The following is a 21,236-nucleotide window of genomic DNA, read 5'->3' as shown; positions in this document are numbered from 1 at the left end:
AAGGCTTCTATTCTTCTTTACTAGAGAAAATCGAAACTATAATACTTTTTTCTTACCTTGACAGTTCGTGGAGTGGACAAATACTAGGTATACAGTAAGCCTGAAGGGGCAATTTTTACCCCTCATAGACTGCACCTCAGTCTGTTACACACTGAACACACATCAGCTAGAATTCAACACAAAAGCTAAAAAGAAGTATACTTTTCCATCTCCTGATCCACAACAACCTAGCCCTACAACTTGCAGAAATTTAACCTTGTCCATCCTGTCTTCCCAAAATATTATGCTGTTTAGTTACAAATATTTCCTCATTTTAATTCGTTTGTTAATGAATTTGTTTCATATCTTAAAGCCGTCCATAGCAGTTTTATTTAGTGGTCTCGTTTTCAGAGACAGCATATTTTCCGGTTTCCTATACACAGAGCTGCTCTACTTTACCAGCTCTGCAATGGACACTTTTCTTTAGAGATCTGAGTCCCAGTCACACAACACAAGCCAAGGCGCTGAGAAAATAAACAGCACAGGGGCCACAATTTCTCTACATCCTCGTGTGAAAATGTGAGAGTTACTTAATGACATACCTTATGCATGAGTAAATGGCTAAAATGGTATTAGGAAAATTGAAAGCAATGGCTTTTTTTGAAAAATGTATTCTTTTAAGCATTGTTTTTTTCTTTTCTTTTTAAGGAAAACTTGATGGGCATTATTGCTACTTTTAAGTTAAACCTCTATTGTCCCGATTAGTAATTCATTGTTAAACGCTTGGTATGTGGGTCCAGTGAGCATGAATTTATACAGGGTCTCTGTTAATAATGTTTCTTTACAATACTGAGAAGTTTAGAATGAGCATCTGTTTGAGCCTATTAATTAATCAAACAAATAATTTCAAGACACTAGATTGGAAACTTCTGAAGCACCATCTTCAGGCTTTCATATTTAGCAACCATAATCTTTATGTTAATAACTAGAAATGTTTGTGTCAATAGACATAAATTATTTAAATAATTCTTACTATTTAATTGCAACATGCCAGAAGCAGCAGAGCTTAAAAGAGTGGCATGGAGACAGTGAGACAGCTTTGGGTTGCTGTTGTAGTGCAAAGGAGCTGACGGGGGCAGTCACAATGTGTGTTTTTGGAGACGGAGTGAAGCAGCTGTTGGACCTTTTGAGAGCAGGTTCTGTTAGATGTGAGGAACAGTGCCAGACCGAGACACCCAGGACCAGGCTGAATAAAACAGACACAAAGAATAACCCCATGCTTCTGCCAGGAACACTGCACTACCCAAAATCTGGCACAGAACATAAGAAGGGGGGACTTAAGAAAATAAGCTTCAGCTCTGAATGAAAGATTATTATTAAAAGTGTCTGCTACAGTCTGCTTTAAAAAAGAGAAAGAGATGTGAAACACTAAGATCATACATCAGATTAGACAGACAAACAATGGATTACAAACTGTACCCACCCATTGATCTACTAGCCCGCATCAGTGCCTCCCCCACCTTGAGGCGTGTCTCCAGGCATTGCCCCCTGCTGGAGGAAGCTGCATTTGGAGTGGCCTGATATTCTACCAACAGCCGCTGCAGGATCTGCTCAGGAAATGAGTCAGCCAAGAGGACCAGGCCTACACACACACAAAAGACAAACAGACACTGAAATAGGTTTTCATTCAGCCTTTCAGATCCCCATACCGCTTTATAAAAACAAACCATTGTTACTAAAATTAATGAATAAAATCAATAAGAAGACTATAGTCTAGAACTATAAGAAGAATGAAGAAATAAATCTCAAAATCTTAAGAAAAGTTTTACCTGTGACAAAATGACCAGATTGAAATTAGCACTTTATTGCATCTGGACAAATATAGCTAATAATCTGCAGTAACTACAAAAGCTAACTAGCAGTAAATATTACCCCAGAACTGCAAAAATGTGCTAAAAAAAAAAAAGATAGATGTTGCTTTAGTGGAATTCATTTAACTCATTTAAGGACAGAGTTCACTGAAGGATAATCTCTATAAATTCTGTTCAGGTATGGTTTAAAAATTAATACAAGCACAATGTACATTTTTTCATAATTCACTGTAATTATTATATTGACTGTTTTCTTACAGAAAAACCCAACATAAGTACTTCTGTGTGGTTATGAATTACTGATAATAATGAAGACTAATATAACAAATCCATTTAATCTGCAATATTTTAGAAACAAGTGCACTATATCCATTAGGGTATTCTGCCAATTTAAGTGTAATTGTAATTCTCTTTTAGTGAATTTCACTGCACCAATCTCTGGCATGTTAATATCAAACACTTTCACACAAGGCCATGTGGGTTTGGATTTTGTTTTCCCTTAATAAGAAAAACCTTAATTTAAAAACTGCATGTTGTGTTTACTTGTGTTATCTTTGACTAATATTTACATTTGTTTGATGGTCTGAAACTTTAAAGTGTGACAAACGTGCAAAGAAAAAAAAAGAAAAGAAAAAAAAAATCAGTGCCCACTCCATCCTTCCCTCACTCATGAACAAGACCCCAAGATACTTAAACTGCTCCACTTGAGGCAGGAGCTCTCCACCAACCTGAAGGGGGCAAGCCACCCTTTTCCGGCTGAGAACCATGGCCTCGGACTTGGAGGTGCTGATTCTCATCCCCGCCGCTTCACACTCGGCTGCAAACCGTCCCAAAGCACGCTGAATGTCCTGATTTGAGGAAGCCAACAGGACAACATCATCTGCAAAAAGCAGAGACGAAATCCCGTGGTCCCCAAACCGGACTCCCTCCGGCCCCCGACTGCGCGCTAGAAATCCTGTCCACATAAATAATGAACAAGACCGGTGCGAACCAAACTCCTGCTCCGGTCATATAGGGACCGTACAGCCCTTAGCAGAGGGCCTCGAACCCCACACTCCCAGAGCACCCCCCACAGGTTACCCCGAGGGACACAGTCGAATGCCTTCTCCAAATCCACAAAACACATGTGGACTGGTTGGGCAAACTCCCATGCACCCTCCAGCAACCTGGCAAGGGTATAGAGATGGTCCGGTGTTCCACAACCGGGACGAAACCCGCGTTGTTCCTACTGAATCCGAGGTTCGACTATCGGCCGAATTCTGCTCTCCAGTACCCTGGCATAGACTTTTACGGGGAGGCTGAGGAGTGTGATCCCCTGTAGTTGGAACACACTCTCTGGTCCCCCTTCTTAAACAGAGGGACCACCACCCTATTCTGCCAGTCTAGAGACACTGTCCCCAGCCGCCACGCATTGTTGCTGAGGCGTGTCAACCAAGACAGCCCCACAACATCCAGAGACTTGAGGTACTCAGGCTCATCCACCCCCGGTGCCTTGCCACTGAGGAGCGTCTCAACTACCTCAGTGACCTCAGCTCTTTCCACCGTCCAAGGATGTCCCCAGTCAAAGTCAGCAGATTCCCACTCCCACTGTAAACAGTGTGCGCAGGGCACTGCTTCCCCCTCCTGAGGCGCCGGACAGAATTTTGCCAGAATTTCTTCGAGGCTGACCGATAGTCATTCTCCATGGCCTCACCGAACTCCTCCCAGACCCGAGTTTTTGCCTCCACAAACACCCAGGCTGAAGCTCGCTTGGCCCTCCGGTACCTATCAGCTGCCTACAGAGTCCCCTGAGCCAACCAGGCTCGATAGGGTTCGGGGATTGCCGCCACGACAGGCACCGGAGACCTTACTGCCACAGCTCCTAGCGGCTGCGTCGACAATGGAGGTGGAGAACATGGTCCACTCAGACTCAATGTCTCCACTCTCCCTCGGGATCTGGTTGAAGCTCTGCCGGAGGTGGGAGTTGAAGATCTCTCTGACCGGAGACACTGCCAAACATTCCCAGCAGACCCTCACAGTATGTCTGGGTCTGCCAAGTCTGTCCAACTTCCTCCCCTGCCATCGGATCCAACTCACCACCAGGTGGTGATCAGTTGACAGCTCTGCCCCTCTCTTTACCCGAGTGTCCAAGACATACGGCCGGAGGTCAGATGAAACAACCACCTAGCGTGTCCTGGTGCCATGTGTACTGATGGACACCTTTATGCTTGAACCTGGTGTTCTTTATGGACAAACTGTGACTAGCACAGAAGTCCAATAGCAGAACACCACACGGGTTCAGGTCGGGGGGGCCATCACTCCCAATCATGCCCCTCCAGTTGTCACTGTTGCTGCCCACGTGTGCGTTGAAGTCCCCCAGTAGAATGACAGAGTCCCCGGTCGGAGCACTTTGCAGCACCCCTCCAAGAGTTGCCAAGAAGGTTGGGTACTCTACACTGTCATTTGGCCCATAAGCACAAATAACAGTGAGAGACCTATCCCCGACCTGAAGGCACCAGGGTAAACTCCAACACATGGCTGCTGAGCTGGGGGGCTATGAGCAAGCCCGCCTCGCACGGCGAGCAACTCCAAAGTAGTAGAGAGTCCAGCCTCTCTCGAGGAGTTGGGTTCCAGAGCCCAAGCTGTGCATGTAGGCGAGCCCAACTATCTCTAGTCAGTATCTCTCAACCTCCCGCACCAGCTCAGGCTCCTTCACCCCAGTGAGGTGACATTCCATGTCCCTAGAGCCAGATTCCGTGTCCGGGGATTGGGTCGCCGAGGCCCCCGCCTTCAACTGCCACCCAATCCACACTGCAGCAGCCCCTTACGGTTCCTCCTGCAGGTGGTGGGCCCACAGGAGATCGGCCCCACCTCGCTCCTTCGGGCTGAGCCCGGCCGGGCCGCCGCATGCGAGCCCCAACCCCGGGCCTATTTCCCTGTTAGTGTAGTTATATATAGAGTCCTTGAGACAATAAAAATTGTTCTCTGCTGATTTGAAGATTTAAACTATTTTCCTGTTAGTGTAGTTTAAATCTTCAAATCAGCAGAGAACAATTTTTTTTCGTCTCAAGGACTCTATATCAGAAATGCTGAAGTGTGTTTAAAAAAGAGCTCTCAGCACTGAGCAAACAAAAGCTTTTCTTCAGCTGAGGTTAAAAAATTTTGTCCCCAGTGTCCTTTCAAGTACAGCTGAGGTTGGTATCCACATTAATAATGCATAAATAGCAGTGTCTGTTCAAGTTTAGCTTGGAAATTGAAAAATAAAAAACCTCACCAAAGCAGAAACCTTCTACAGCACATTAGTATGGCTGGCATAATATGACATAGTATGTTTTCTAAAGTAAACAGTCTTTATTTAAACTTGTTTTCTTATTGAATCAGCAGGATTTAGAGGTAACAGGTAATGCATATTAGTCATGTGGCAAAATGGTAGTATTACGCATTATAAAATCGTATGTACACAAACACCCCTTAATATATACTATATCTGAGGTATGCCTGCTTAATTCATGGTATGAGTCTGGTAACAAAGCTACTGTTTACTGATGTTTTACAGTAGTGTGGAAAACTTTACATTAAATGAACATTATTCTGCTGGGCTATAATTCACTAATAAAGTAAAACTTTAGTTTGATCACTAAGACTTTTTCACTATTGTAATGCTTTGCTCTGACACTGACAACCAATCATGGACAAGGTTTCGCTATAAAAGAGTGAACGTGTGAGTATGATATGTCTATTTTTGACTTTCATAACTTTCCCAAATGTAGTGCATTTGGATATGGCCCAATTAATCCAAGTATGCGGATTAAATCTCTCACTCTCACATAACTGTGCATAAAAGATACTTGGGAAGCAAAAAAGCAAAATCTTTTACAGAATCTATTTTCATTTAACATCAATTTCACATACCTTGAATGGCAGAAAGGTACACAAATGAGTCTTCATGCTCCAGGTTCTCCAAAAATATCTGAAAAAATGCAGACACTGTGTCAATAATCACTGTTACAAAATTAAGTGAAAGTAATTCGATTATACTTAACAGTTGAGCAAAGCATTGCCTCAATTTTTAAAACATATTTAAGATAAACACAATAATGAATACTAATTTTTACTGAACTGGCTATAATGTTTTTTTTACGGCTTGAGTTTACTGAACATTATAACCCTAATGCACCAATATACTCTTTTACAAACCAGTACCATTTCAAGTACCAGTATCAATTATTATATATTTTTTATTACTTAATCATTTTACACCAATGCTGAATTTGAATGTATTGTACAGCATTCCACTCTTTACAATCTAAAATAATTATACTCATGCACCGATACATGTGTACTGTCATGTAGAAATTTAAAAAGACTTAAAAACCTTAAAAGGACAGGATTTACATTAGGCAGAGTGTGAACTAGATGTGTGCAGGACTGTTTGTATATCCCACACCAACCTGTAAAAAATATCTAACCAATCCCATTTACTCCTGCAGTTATTTTTTTTGTTCCCACAACTGATAAATCTAACAAACTCAGCTGGTTCTGTTTCTGGAAAATATAAAGAAAACGTAACCATGATTGCAGAAGGGTGTGCTGTGGATTTTTGGTAAAACTCCATTGGATTTTTATACAATGTAGTTGACTATATATGTGTCAAATAACTTGTTTTGTCCAGTTATTGTGCTAAAGTCAACATGATGACATTTAACCAAATCAAATCAATCTGATACACTTCTGTGTTAATGAATATGGTCTTTCTTTATCTTGTGAGATTTTTATCTGTTTGCTTGCTCCTGCTCACATGAAATTAAAAAAGAAAAATCCAGGGTCCTGAAGCACAACTCTACTGTAAACCCACAGTAGACTGTAAGCAGGGAATCCCATCATAAAGAATATTATATTAGTTACAGGATAACAAGCAATACCCAGTAGACCCCAGTGTGGCTTCAGGGAATTTCTTGCCATCATCCCCACTCATTCATTAAACATCTGAAATGCATATTTCTTTTTATCACCAACACCAAAAGGAAGGGAGGTGTGCCCTTTCACAAGAACAGACTAGTCAACCAGTGTCTACACTACACATGAAAAGATAATAAACCTAGCAAATTCAAAAAAATGTTATTAATTACAGTATTAATTACTGAATCCAAGACTTACACCTGTTGCAAAAAATCCATCTATCAAGCACTTTGAAGGAATATTCTTGTATTCAGTGTTTTGAGAACTAGGACTTTTACTAACCAAAGAAACCTTGAGGAACCCTTTCTTGGCTAGACGCTTAGCAACAGACAGCCAATCAGAAATTGAACAGCACATGCCTCACATGTGTTTTGTACAGTCACAGAAACCCTAAGTGTTATACTGTATAAGCAGTAGTTGCAGAATTTAATGGTAAAACTAAAAAAAAAATAATAAAAATGTAAAAATAAATAAATAAATGGAGATGAACAGTGGGTCAGTTGGAGCAAATGTTTGGGAATGTACAGTGTGAAATGTCTGATTACAAATACCTAGAAACTGAACACTGGGAATGAGTAGTGTGAAACATGAAACCAAGATAACCAAGGTTCCATTTATTAACTAATTCCGTTAATAATCATTTCAAGTGTGAAAAACCATAAATAATATATGTGATTCACTATTGTCCATTTATCTCAGGTATTCGTGAAGTTTTTGCTCACCATTAGAAGCTTGTCTCGGGCTAGTAATGCCTCCTTGGTTCCCTCTTTTACACACTGTGTGAGTGCCCGCAGAGCCATGGCCCGTGTGGGTACATCAGGGTCACAGGCCTCCATCAGCCACTCAGAAAAGACCTTTTCTGGATTGCTGGCAGCAGACTTCGGTCTAAATGATTTTAAATTCTTTTCAATTTTTTGAAAATGTGATGGCACTGAAGCAGTGGATTGTGCACTGACTGAACAGCAGGTAGATGGAACTGTAAGTGACTGTTGACCGACATGCTTCAGCATCTCAATGTTCTGACTAACATGAGCTTTTGGGCTGTCTGAGGCTCCACTAGGTTTGACAGGATTTCCTTTGGTCTGGCTTGTCCCTTGATTCTTTGTTTGAGCATAACCACTATGGCTGTAGCATTGTGCAGCATTAGTCACGGAGTCTGAATGATAAGCTCCTCGTGTAGCTATTGTAGCCCGCAGATCTGATGCCAGCTCCTGGATCACCGTCTCTGGATGTTGCTGTGAAATCTGCTTCAGAGGTGACAGCAGCCTGGCCATAGAGGAGTAGTCCTCCGGAGTTATCTGAAAAGAAACACAACCTTTTACCTAGGAAACAATTTTATACATAAATAAATGTTAACCTGACCCCACAGTGGCATACTTTAACAGTGCCCTACTCTAAGGTGCTGTTACAATTAAGGGAAATTCTGTTAGTCTTCTGAAACAGAGTAAAATTGCATTTTTGGACTGATTTGTTATCATACTACACAAATTTAAATATGCCATAAAGTAAAAGTTTTTAATTCACAGATGGGAAATATGACAAAAATATAGTTGTACTTAGTTCTATCTTTCTAGCTCTGTCCACTGTTGCCGATAGGCAAGAAACCACACTGTAAAACTGAATAATTACAGCTAAGACATTTGACCTGCACTGCTGCTATATTACATATAAAAACAAAACAAAATGGTGAAGCTTTGATTTGACTAAATCAGTGAAGCGTATTCTGCCAAATTAATTCTTAACCAGTTACATTAATATTATTAAGTCTTAACCAGTTTTTACTTGTAGGTCAGTCTCCCTCTACTCTCAACTGTCTGGACTGTATGAACGCAAGTAGGAAGGAATTTGAAATTGTTATGATTGTGGGCTCCAGCTTATCTGCCTTAGCAGAGTGAAGAAAACAAGTGATGCAAAGGCAAGAAATAAAATCGAGGTGAATAGGACTTTAAAGGTCAGCAACAGAAGGATGGAGTGAAGTAAAATAAGGTTTAAATATGAGCAGAGCAGCATCTTATTTTCTGTGACACTTTCTCTAGTTATGTGCCATTTCATCTCAATCCTGGATAAAAGCAAAAACAATAACCAAAAATGTGTTGCCTGAAAGTACACTGTATGGCTAAAAGTTGGAAGCACACAACTGTCCAGAATGTCTCTATATGCTATAGCATTATGATTTAGCTTCCCTGGAATTAAGATGCCAAAACCTCTTGCAGCATCGCAATGCTCCTGTGCACAAAATGAGCTGCAAAATGTCAAGGCTAGAGTGTCCAAACTCATTAATGCTGAATGAGCAGACCTTTCAACAAAATCTAGGGGGAAAAAAGACATGCGCCTTTTGTGACACATGAAGCAAATATTTGCATATATTTTGCATATAAGTAAAACACTTGGATGAAACTATCCTCATTAACATACACAAGCTGACATATTTCCAATGCTGCTGTGAATGACAAAGGAGACTATGGACAAATTTGTTCCCTGAACTCTGGCATGGGTGTGGCATGGGTGGCATAAACTTCTGATCTTCTGTGGAATGAGGAACACTTTTTCTGGTGCACCACACAGGAGCCCATACTCAACTTTACAGTGTGGAAAACAAAGAGACTGGGACTGTGGAGAAGCCCAAAGGAACTGGAGAAACCCATGTAAAAAGATGGAAAATATTGAACCAATCAATCATATAATCATATAGTACCCTGAACTGCTTAAATGGAAAACTAGAAAAATAAAGCTGAATTATAATATGAAGTAAAGCAACTTCAGCTCAAGCCTGATCCCTCTCCAAACTCCACCTATGAACAATAGGAAATGTATTTCATGTATTCTAATAAAATTCCTATTCTATCTGTGTTTGCTTTTTACAGCTCTGCTTGCAAATTATAGCAACATAGATTAATTTGCTGTAGCTGAAACTAATTAGTATTACATTTTGTTCTCTCTGAAATCAAACTGCACTAAGGACACCATTTCTCTCAGTCATCAATTGAGGTTATTGGCTTTTTTGTTCAAATCATGAAGCTGGCCTAAGTACACAGCACTGATTAGGAAAAAACTCCAGGGCTTGAAATTGAAGGTACTATACCTGTGCAGCTCCAGACAGCAGAGTGGCCACCAGCCCCATTCCCATACTTAGAGTCTGACTCTCAACTGAGCTCTCTGAGCCATGTTCCAGACCCAGACATGCCCTCTGTAGCATGGCCTCTATGAAGCTCACCACCTATATAAAATGAGAAAGTTTTTTTATCTCACACACACTCATATTATGGGGTGAAATTGGCCGAGTCCCTGTATGTCTCTTGGCAGGCACAGAGTGTACAACACTCTTTACTAGAAATAGCAAAGGTATTGCCAGAGACCAATAAATTGTGTTATTTTTAAGATTAAAATGTGACAAATGCCCTAAATCCTCTTAATCAGGGCTCCCAATAGAACCAGGCCACCACAAATACAGATATAGTCATGCAAGGACAGATGAGGGTTCTACAAAAAGAAGCTTAATTGGCCAAAAAACACAGAGCAGGCAATGCTGCAAACCAAATTAGGTAAGGAGAGGTGTTATGTTGTATATGGGTTTTAAATCAAATTTGGGCAATTGGTCTATCTAGAATCATATTAAGAACTCAATATGGCTTAAATGTGCTTCGTCTAGCTTTGAAGTATAAATCAGACAATCAATCACACACCTGTGTAACCTTACGTAGTAGCTGGGTGTGTGGCAGAATCTCACACATGACAGCTAGAGTCTGTAGGAGAGCCAGCCTCTGATCATAGCCACTCACACACCTTGTGAGGTGTTTCTCCAGCTCCAGCAACATCATAGAAGAAGTGTCTACATCCTTCTCAGGCTCCTGCTGCTCTGCTGCCAAGTCTGTCAGATCCTAAATAAATTTCATCATATTTCAGTCTTCTAGTTCAAGCAGTAACAGAATTCTTTTTATCTGATTTTCTAAGAGATATAAAACTACATTGTAAATGTACGTAATTCTGAAATATATTAAATTATAAATACAATTCTGTGAAAATTCTAACAAATATGATGACATCGCTGTATAGCTTGCACTTATACTGTTTTTATGCAATCTAAAAACTACTAAATTAGAAATTATGTCTGTGTACCTGACTTTATTTACAACAAAAAAAAATTCAAATTTTCAAACAAAATTGCTCATTTACTGATGATGAAAATGAGTGAAGTTTGTAAAATATGAAGGGAAAGTTCATGAGGAAAAAATGTTGAGTTACACCACCATTATGCCATTCAAACAGACCTGCAGGAGCGAGAGCAAGAATTCTCCAGGCAGATCCGTGTCCTTCATTTGAGCCAAGAGCTGCACAACACACTCTACTTTCCACTGATCCCCTGAGACTTTCTCATACAGAGCATCATCCTCATCACTGTTTACATTGGACAAACCAAATGATTAGATATTTTGGAATAGTGGCCTGATTAACACTTCATAACCCCGTATATCAGTCACCTGACTGGGTCTTTTCGTGTGAGCCTGACACCTCCTTCGCTGCCAGGTGAAAAATGGTAGCCAGGTGCAACTCCACCTCTAGCTCCACCTCCCTGCATGACACACAGGTGTTTGAGCTGTAAAACTGCTGCTGATGGCTCCACATGAGACAGGTACCACTGCAAGATCTCCTGACATGGGGTGCTGTTGAACATAATCTACATTAGGGCAGTTAGATTTACCATTTATTATATTATTACCATAACTCCGTCTTTTACTGACCGTAGGTGAGAGACATTTTGGTTGGTATAACAATACAGGCTGACGATTGTGGGAATTACTTCCCCAAGAGCGTTTAGCAGCTTTCCTGTTGGGCTGTTACCCACCACATAGATCTGTCAGAAGGGAAAGATTGCTATTGTTAAAAGTATAGATTTAGAAAATCATTTATTTAAGTAGGATGAAAGCTAAAAATATATTTACTGTATCTAGTGACCAATCATGTGGCAGCAGAACAACACAAAATCATGCAGGTACCAGTCAAGAGCTTCAGGTAATGATTGCATCCAACAGCAATGTGTGATCTCATTGACTCTGGCTGTCACACAGTTGTTGGAGCCAGAAAAGCTGTTTTTAATATGTTTTTAAGAAATCTAAAACTCCTGAATTTTTCCCAAAACAACCCAAATCCACAAGATCATTCAGTGAGCAGAAATGGCCTTTTAATAAGACATGTCATAGAAGGGCTAATCTATGAAGTTCATAATCTATGAAGAAAAATATCCATTCTTTACAAACACAATGAGCAGAAAAGAACCCAGAAACACATATCGCACTTTGAGGCAGATGTTACAGCAGCAGAAAACCACATCAGGATCCACTCGTGTCAGCCAAGGACAGGAATCCGAGGTTTCACTGGGCAAAGGCCCTTGGGCGGTTGAAGAGTGGAAAAAGACCAGGTGATGTTTTTCCAATCTTTAATTGTCCAGTTTCAGAGAGCCTGTACCCAAACCATTCCACAGCACTGATGAGACTAACTGAAGCTTTTCAGCAGTATTCTACATGACTTTATGCATTATGGCTGCCACATGACGGGCTGATTAAATGTGTAAATGTACTGGTGCTCCTAATAAAGCAGACAATCAGTGTATATGCAGATGTACTAATTGGGACCAAGCAGCAACATGCACATTTGGCAGACAGAGAAACAGAGAATGTATTTGTACCTAAGAGAGACGATAAATAGAATTCTATCCATTATTAACATTTTGGAAGTAAAATAACAGTTGATCACACAGCTCTACAGGAAACATGTGGCAGATGATGATGTTAATTAAAATATGTTGCTAGATTATTGTGATTTGTGATCTAGCAATCATGATACCATAGTAATACATTTCTTACTTTATACACATCCTCCACACAACAAGTCAGCTCAGACTCAGGTACTACATCTTCTCGTCTAATCCATGCTGCTTCTAAAATATGTAAAATATAATAAGGGAAAATTTAATAAATTTCATTCAAGACTGCAAAGATTCAATGTCTACTCCAGTAAAGATTTACAGTGATGACTTGGCACCATCAGTCACGTAACTGCAGGCTTTGCTGGACATTTTAACAGCAGGGAAATCTATACTCAATTAGTCATAAGCTATTTAAAGAAAACTGCAGTCTCTACATACATGAACACACACAGACCTGGGACTGATGCACACTGCTGTAGGGGAAAGAGGAGAGGAGACAGTAAGAAGCGCTGGGCAAACTCAGGCTGACCCTCCACCATGGTAAGCACCACCTTGGTGGCAACTCGCTGGAACTGCAGTGCAGTTACCTTATCCTTAAAATGGAGAAGACCTAGAACCTAAACATGTCATGGTAAAAAAAATTTGAGAATTAAAGTGTAATATGATTCCAAGATTGTGAGACTATCAAACCAAAATATAAGGAGCTTCTTACTCCTTGACATTATACATCACTAAACACAGTCCACAAAGTACAGAACGAGCTATGTGAATATGATGGGAATTAAACATGATTTAACTATATAACAGAACATTAGCAACAGTATTTACTAGCCTTCTAGCTAAGGGGCTTCAAATATATGGCCTACAAATTTTCAGCTACACAATTTAAAAAACAAATGTAGATACAGTCAATAGCTAAACATCAATATGATGAAAAAATGTGATGTTTGATTATTTCAGAAACTGCTGATCTCTAAGAAATTTCACACACAACAGTCTTTTGAGTTTGCATAGAAGGGTGCAAAAAAAAACACTGAGTAAGCAACAGTTTTGTGAATAGAAGCAACTTGTTGATTAAAAGTTCAGAGGAAAATGGCCAGACTGGTTTGCCAGGAAGGATATAATAACTCATATAATCACTCTTTACATCTGTAGTGAGTAGAAAAACATCTCAACATCTACAAAACTTCAACCATAAGGTAATATTGAAGACCAGATAAGGTTGGATTCCTCTCAGCTAAGAACAGGAATCTGTGGCTCTCATGCACACAGCTTTGTCCAAACTGAAGATTGGAAAGAAAGTCATTTTTTCTAGTCCTGTCTAGTTTCAGTGATTCTGAGCTCATGATAGCCTTAGATTCTTTGTTTGCTGAAAAGAGTGGAACCTGATGTGGCATTCGGATGTCGCTCATCTACCTTAAGGACAGATGTGTCATTCACAGAATTTTTTTTTTTTTACACCTTTCTGTGTAAACGCTAGAGACTTTTTTCCATGTTTGAAAATCCGAATAGATCATCAGTTTCTGAAATATTCAAACTAGTGCATCTGGCACTGAAAACCATGGAAAGTTTCCATAAACCAACTCTACAAATATGAATCCCAGTAACCTGGGGGCTAAGAATGTTTTATCTTTGATCTGCACTCTAGCATTTATACCTCTTAGTATTTCAGATTCACATTGTGTACATAGCGTGTTGTGTTATTATTACCTAGTTATCCTAATAAAATGCAGGTTTATAAACTGCTGTCTATTTCGGCATTTTTCAACAAGTCATGCCATTTTTCACTTGAGCACTAAATCCATCTTTACCTGTGGACACACTTGACTGTAATAACTCTCAGTAGAGAGCGACTGTTGGGGGCAAGTCGCCAGTATCTTGGCTATAGCATCACATTTTCTCCAATCGGAGTCTCCACCTAGTGGACAAAATCATGGAATACAAGCATGCTGTAATTCAATACAAAATTCAATAAATCCTACAAACAAGTAAACCCATATATTGTATTATACCCACAATTTAACAGATTGCTTTCATGAATAAAATGACACATTGTTGCCTTTCTGTAAGAAAAGTCCATAATACTAATATGAAAAGTATTTCAGCTCAATTACAGCCTTAATTACACCATAACTACACCAAAGTATCTTTAATTAAGGATTTAATTATTTATACTCTGATATTTAAACAAGATTATTCCTATTATTTCACACTACTGCCTCCTCAGCACCAACACTACCTTCCGATCCCTCCAGGATGGCCCTGACCACAGCTTGGACCCCATGTGGCTGCATCAACCTCTCAGAGAGCAACTGGCCACAAAGACGCCTCAACCAGGCTGGCGCCTGAGACAGCCTGGAGCTGGGAACTGCCTGGAGGAGAAGACCAGCATAAAACAGTGAACAGCGTGAATTTATGAAAAGATCAGCTCAAAAAATGGAGAAACAACATACCTTGAGGCCCCCTTGAAGAACCAATAGTTCCTTGATAACAAGTGGCTGATAAACTCTTCCCAAAAGACTCTTAAGCTCTTGTTTGCACGTCTTCCTCTCTTCCACTGTGAGGCCCTGGAAAAAAGGTCTAATATTAATGGAAGTTGAGTTGACAACCCCAAAAATCAGCTAGACAATGTACTTGTCAAACTGTAGCTTATGCCTGCTTCAAAAACAACATTTCAAGAGATTTTTTTTCGTGTCCCTGAATGTACTATTCTTAACTGGTTTTTAACCACTCAAACTAACCTGTAAATCAACATCCATCCATCTGTCTTTTTTTTGTTTAAAACCTGTTGGTTTTTCCCATTGTGATAAAGAACAATGGATTTTGCAACAATGGGACTTTATGTATGAAAAAGAACCAATAAAAAAGGAAGTAATAAATTTTCTGAAGACTGAGAATAAAACAAAAAAACCAGACTTTTTTCCAGCTTATATGGAAAAAGGATGACAACTTATTTTGATTTATTTAAAACATTTTTACAGTTATTTTACTGTACTGTATCAGTAATTTGGCTGTATTGCAGGCAAGATGAGAATACAGTTTCTTGTTTATAGAACTGTTGCATAAAAGCAATTTCACATTCACAATTGTGCAGTTGTTCTGAATATCAGCTGGATGTGAATACCTGCAGCACTGAGCATATGGCCTCCTGATATTCACTTCTATAGCATAGTGTATTGAATATCATGCTTGCTCATGTGATACTGTTTAATTTGTTATAGTAATCATTGTTCATTCTTTTACAGGGTGCCAATTATTCTGACAGAAATTCAGCTAGAGCAAGGGGCTCCAGCAAAGTTCCCGAATTTGACTTTGAGTTATGACGTCTCAGAAGAGCATACAGACTCCATACCATGTGGTCAATTTACTGGCAATGGCACACATTAATGTTACTGATCAAAATGTCACTTTGTGTAATACTTCATGATACAGCTGCGTCTCTGGCTTGAAACAAATTTATTACCTTATTATTCTCTACACTGTCTCCTTCAGGCCGATGAGGCTGATACCCTAACTGGCATAGCGCTGACATCAGGTCACCCAGGTGGCGAGTAAAGACCAGAGTAGCCAGGGACGACAGAGCAGCCACTTCAAGAAAAACAGTAGTGGTTATAAGAAGTCTGCGTTCACACGGTGGGGCCACATCGCGACGCACTGCATGCTCCACAGCAACCCCAAACACAGAGCGCAGCGCCAGACTCACCCCCACCCCAGGTACCAAGTATGGACACAGGCCCAGGGTAACAAGAAACTGTAGCACAGTGCCTAGGGTCTTCTGTTGAGCTACACTAAGGACATCTGGAGGTAATGGTGGTGCTGCCTCTGAAGCACGGGGGTTTGGAACAGCAGTACTTGAGTCCCGGTTAAAAGCCTCTACCAGCCTGGTGAGATGACGTGCCAAGCAGAGCAGCAAGAGCAGGCATTCCTGTACAAAGCTCCATGTTGGGTCCTCAGTGTGAACACAGAACCATTGTGTCTCACTCCTAACTTTCTCTAGTAAACGACAGGCCTCCTCCAGCTCTCTGTCATCTAACATTCGCTTTAGGTCTGCCAGATTCCTCTTGAGAGCAGACACAAGCACTTCCTGTTGGGTTGTTTGTGGGCCTCTCCAATGGGCCTCTGTAAAACAAATAAGTTAAATATAATAAAGATAAATATCAGAGAGAGAGAGAGAGAGAGAGAGAGAGAGAGAGGCAGAGTGTGAGAGTGTGTGTGTGTGTGTGTGTGTGTGAGTGAGTGAGTGAGTGAGTGAGTGAGTGAGTGAGTGAGAGAGAGAGAGAGAGAGAGAGAGAGAGAGAGAGAGAGAGAGAGAGAGAGAGAGAGTGTGGTGGGGAGGGGGAGAGACAGACAGACAGACAGACAGACAGACAGAGTGAGAGACACACACAGAGAGTGGTGGGCTGGGAGAGAGAGAGAGAGAGAGAGAGAGAGAGAGAGAGAGAGAGAGAGAGAGAGAGAGAGAGAGAGAAAATTTAAATTCTAATAAGACGTAATCGAGACGTGTGTTTGGGCTAAAAACATTTACAAAATCTCCACCGTTGAGAAATTGATTTCAGCAGACAGACCCTGACATACCTGAAATAGGTTTGGTAAGGACGCTTAGTGCAGTTATAAGAGCCGTAGTCATGTTTGTCAACAACACAAGCTTAGCACATGGGAAACACTGTCGCGCGAATTAAACGTCATGACTACGCATGGTCACTAAAGAAAGAGGAGGGGATTGATAAATTAAAAGTCAGAAGAATGAAAAAAATAAAGTAAAAGTCATAAAGTGTAGGTCCAAATCGAAAACAAACAAACAAACAGATAGATAGATAGATAGATAGATAGATAGATAGATAGATAGATAGATAGATAGATAGATATTTACGTCTCCAACTACATACTATGGTTTAAATAGAATGAACGTGGCGTCTTAGAATGTTCATTACAAGTTTAGTATATGTTGTATACGAGGTTGTACTTTTATGTAGCTTCTGAGATAAGGAATAATTATATATTATTTTTTGTTTTAATGATGGATTTTTTATTTATGATGGATAACAGAGAGAGAGAGAGAGAGAGAGAGAGAGAGAGAGAGAGAGAGAGAGAGAGAGAGACCAAAAATCGGAATACTAAAAGAGGACAGATGTTTATATTTGGATTTGTTTTCATGTTTTTCTATGAAATCTAGCATAAATGGTAATGACAATTTGAGCTTCAAAAAGACGGGAAAAGCAGCATTAAAACGACACTAAATGTAGTCCACTTATTTGGTGTATTTATGGAACAGCGTTCTTTGAGGAATCTATCAAATCGATATTTTCAGTTCTGCATGACCAAAATATTTGTAATTTAATTATGACATTAGATAATTAAGCACAGTTCTGTGACGGCAAATACCTTTAGATGTCTTTATTAGCCATAAATAGAATACATACTTGTATATCACATCATATTAAAAACTTTTACATTATAATGCCCAGGAACAAAGTATTATGAAACATATTAAATAAAATATTACTGGCAGCCTATTAGATAAACAAATAATACATAAAAAATTTAAATAAATCTTTAAAACAAAACTTCAAAACAGAAGTCAAATAATTTAAATAAATAGTCAATAAATTATCACATAAATAAAATCTAAATATACAGTAGTGTATGTACGACAACGTACCCACCTGCATCTTTGATTGCATAAAAAATTCATGCTGAAAATACAGCTTATGGAACATATGCACAGCACGTAGTGCTTTGTACGCAAAAACAAATAATAACAGTTTTGCATTTTAAAACAAACACAACCATATATGAGACACGTCTCTACATTTTTGTCTTGGTTATATGCTGATGCCTCTACAAGAGGTTATTGCTTGGGCACGGCGCACGTGCAGGCGACCGGGACATTTTTATACACAACATTTAAGGAATATTTATCCGGATCTGAGGGACATGACACTTTCTTCAGGAACATGACGCTCTGCATCACCGGGACCGAGTTGTAGTCGGTGTTTTCAGAGCCGTCAATGAGGCAGCCGTAACAGAGACACTTGGCAACTTCATATACTGAAGGGATCATGTCAGGATCAGTCTCAAGTCTGTGGGGGAAATCAGACATAACGTCAGGTGCTTAATAACTGTATAGTGGGGTTTTTTTAGTCAAAAAACACTTAAAATTGATTAAGGGTTAATACGAAAATATCATGAATCACAAATATCATATGATGCATGTGTCATATGTAGTTTTCATTTCTGCAGTGCACTTCCTTTATTCAGTCTGAAGAGTCACATTATTATTATTATTATTATTATTATTATTATTATTATTATTATTATTGTAAATGTTGCTATAATTAGTTGGTTTTAGTTTCACAGTGAACATAATTACACGAACAAAACACCAAGAAAACACTAGCTGAGAGGTGTGTATGAAAACTCCGACTCCTAACAACGAATTGATCCAAACTATGACGACAGAGTACAGAAATCACACACACAGTAAAAACACAGTTCACAGCTGTTACCGAACCGGGACCACATGTGACCAATAAGGTCTAGTGCTGTTCGTTTGTAATTCGACCCAAACGCAGGAAGTGAACCACACCTGTCGCAACACGAGCTGCTAAACTGGGCCAGACCAAAGAGCTCGCGCTGCAATAAAGGACTAATATAGCCTTGATATTTGGACCAACGAACAAAAAGAGAAAAGAACCCTTGGATTCGCTACACAAAGCAAAACAATCTAGTCATCTCGAGTCTATAATTATCCGGTAGTTTAGTTTATACAGAGCCGGCGCTCTGAGAACGAGCCCTACCTGTCGACAGGTCCGGTCCGACCAGTGTTCCCGCGCATGCGCACTTAACTTTTGTACGGCCCAAATTCACGCTTCTTTAATATGTTTTAATGATTGAGTAATTTCCTGTTTACAAAACCACCTATCAAAGTATGCTCCGTATACCGTCATGATGGAAACAGTGTCATGGCAGGACAATATGACCTATCAAATAACGCTACCTGTACGCCACGTTAATATATATATATATATATATATATATATATATATATATATATATATATATATATATATTATATATATATTATATATATATATATTAACAGACACAGTAAAAGGTATAAATTAGACAACATAGAAGACCTGTGGCTTTGTTTTATAAAGACCAGTACATGTGCGTAAGTTTGTGGTTACTGCGCACACTCGGGTTTGTTTACATTTTTACGCCACATTATTTCTGCCAGGTGAATAAAGCTTGCGAGTAAACTATTTTTTCACATGTACACGCCCCTTGAAAACGTTTCCTTGCTTTTTGGTGTATTTAATTACGTGCACTGCGAAACTAAACCAAAGCAAACTATAATGCAAAACAAAGCAAATCATAGGACACGGATTCCGGTAATAGTGGTGAATGCGCAACCCATTTCTCTATGAGCAGTACTTTAGTAAACGGAGCGATGCGCAATGTTATGTAACAGGCTATTAAAGTTTTAGTTTAGGAATGAGACTCACATTGATTGCCAAGGAGACAGTGACCGGTTCTTCAGATCAGAGGAGAATGCCAGCTGTGTGAAATCAGCGCAGGACGTGTGGGATACAGCACGTCTAGCTCTGTGTTCAGTAGGTCTGCCTGTCCGCCGCAGGAGCTTCTTTGCCTGGATCAGGAGCTGATTTTGAGGCAAACAGCCTTTATGCTTTTCTCCTGTCGCAGCATCCACGAGAAAAAGGAGCAAAATTCCGACTCTCAAACAAGACTGTAAAAGATTCATAAATGGAATGCAATTAATAAAATTAAATAAAAAATCAATTAAAAAAATCTATAAAAAAATCAATAAAAATTCTCAATAATAAAAAAACAATTAAAATTAAATTAAATAATATAAAATAGGCATTATTATATTTCATAAAAAGTTTATACAACTAAAATAATAAACATTATATAAATAATAAATACGTCTACTGGTATCAGGATATCAGTCATGCTGCAGGAGTCAAATCACTAGACTGTAGACTTTACTTACCCACATCTTTAGTTTGGCCTGTTAGTCCACATCAAAGTGCTGAATGATCCAGAGCTGCAAGTAGTCGAGCAATATATCTGCTCACTTGGGAAAATCCAACGAATGAGGAAATGGAAATATAATATTACTTCAGTGCTTCCTCTTCCCCACTACATATCTCAAACACAATAGCCATCACTGAGGACTGTTTATTTTTTTAACTATCATTTTTTTTTATTCATGTAAAAAGTGAGTTACTCTACTGTAATTTAATATGAAATTTCTTCGTTTGGGAAATACTGTACATTTAAATATATAATTAACGTTAACACTACCTGAGTTTTATATTTTGTTGGTTTCATGTGATTTTTTTTTTAAATTAAACTTGCAACTGCATCAAAGGATGAAGCGGAATTCATGTTTGAAAAACACCAATAATTCTCAATACAAAAAAATGATTAATTTTGATTAACTCGGATTGCTGAGTTGATATTACTATGAATGGCTAGATGTCTAGATCACGTATGTAGGTCATGTGACGGGTGTATTTTCATAAATATATAGAATACATTTTGTAGTTACTTGTTGTTTAATATTAGATTATTGCATATTACTACTGGTTGATATTTTGTTCAGATCAGATTAGATCATCCTTTTGCTACCCCATATCCTCAGATGGCACCTCAGTATTTTTTACTCTGGCCTTAACAAAAGCCTGTGCAAGCCCCTAGTCAGAATTTCTTTTCTA

General features: G+C 39.3%; 2 protein-coding genes across 3 annotated transcripts in view; both read right to left on the bottom strand.

Moving 5' to 3' along the window:
• The window catches only part of tango6 (transport and golgi organization 6 homolog (Drosophila)), a 25,459-nt gene extending 8,241 nt beyond the window's left edge, over nucleotides 1–17,218 (bottom strand). Inside the window, exons 1-16 of one of the 2 annotated variants that reach the window (XR_007144730.1) lie at nucleotides 17,068–17,218; nucleotides 15,956–16,611; nucleotides 14,946–15,059; nucleotides 14,732–14,864; nucleotides 14,304–14,410; nucleotides 12,947–13,109; nucleotides 12,650–12,723; nucleotides 11,528–11,640; nucleotides 11,267–11,449; nucleotides 11,057–11,183; nucleotides 10,472–10,666; nucleotides 9,871–10,005; nucleotides 7,511–8,086; nucleotides 5,742–5,799; nucleotides 1,463–1,621; nucleotides 1,013–1,225 (exon numbers count right to left, since the gene is read on the bottom strand). Coding sequence is in view for 1 of the 2 variants with exons in the window: in XM_027161983.2 (XP_027017784.2) it covers nucleotides 1,463–1,621; nucleotides 5,742–5,799; nucleotides 7,511–8,086; nucleotides 9,871–10,005; nucleotides 10,472–10,666; nucleotides 11,057–11,183; nucleotides 11,267–11,449; nucleotides 11,528–11,640; nucleotides 12,650–12,723; nucleotides 12,947–13,109; nucleotides 14,304–14,410; nucleotides 14,732–14,864; nucleotides 14,946–15,059; nucleotides 15,956–16,611; nucleotides 17,068–17,119 (2,845 nt within the window). In the remaining variant the exon portion in view is untranslated. The remainder of the gene's footprint in view (nucleotides 1–1,012; nucleotides 1,226–1,462; nucleotides 1,622–5,741; nucleotides 5,800–7,510; nucleotides 8,087–9,870; nucleotides 10,006–10,471; nucleotides 10,667–11,056; nucleotides 11,184–11,266; nucleotides 11,450–11,527; nucleotides 11,641–12,649; nucleotides 12,724–12,946; nucleotides 13,110–14,303; nucleotides 14,411–14,731; nucleotides 14,865–14,945; nucleotides 15,060–15,955; nucleotides 16,612–17,067) is intronic. The other variant, XM_027161983.2, reaches the window with a different exon arrangement.
• Nucleotides 17,219–17,871: 653 nt separating this feature from the next.
• On the bottom strand, nucleotides 17,872–20,643 carry il17c (interleukin 17c). The gene is made up of 3 exons (XM_027161863.2): nucleotides 20,510–20,643; nucleotides 20,001–20,242; nucleotides 17,872–18,572 (listed from the first exon to the last, which is right to left on the bottom strand). The coding sequence occupies exons 1-3, from the start codon at nucleotides 20,513–20,515 to the stop codon at nucleotides 18,341–18,343; spliced, it is 480 nt and encodes a 159-aa protein (XP_027017664.1). The 5' UTR covers nucleotides 20,516–20,643; the 3' UTR covers nucleotides 17,872–18,340.
• Between the last annotated feature and the right edge of the window lie 593 nt (nucleotides 20,644–21,236).

This window comes from Tachysurus fulvidraco, chromosome 13 (assembly GCF_022655615.1).
Source record: "Tachysurus fulvidraco isolate hzauxx_2018 chromosome 13, HZAU_PFXX_2.0, whole genome shotgun sequence".
Lineage (NCBI taxonomy): Eukaryota > Metazoa > Chordata > Actinopteri > Siluriformes > Bagridae > Tachysurus > Tachysurus fulvidraco.
The sequence above is the reverse complement of the archived record's forward strand: the minus strand, read 5'-3'. Positions and strand labels throughout refer to the sequence as shown.

Coding starts and splice junctions, on each gene's coding strand:
- il17c (XM_027161863.2), bottom strand. Junction 18,573..20,000: donor CTGTCTCCTTGGCAATCAAT/GTGAGTCTCATT, acceptor TTTCCCCCACAG/ACTTGAGACTGATCCTGACA.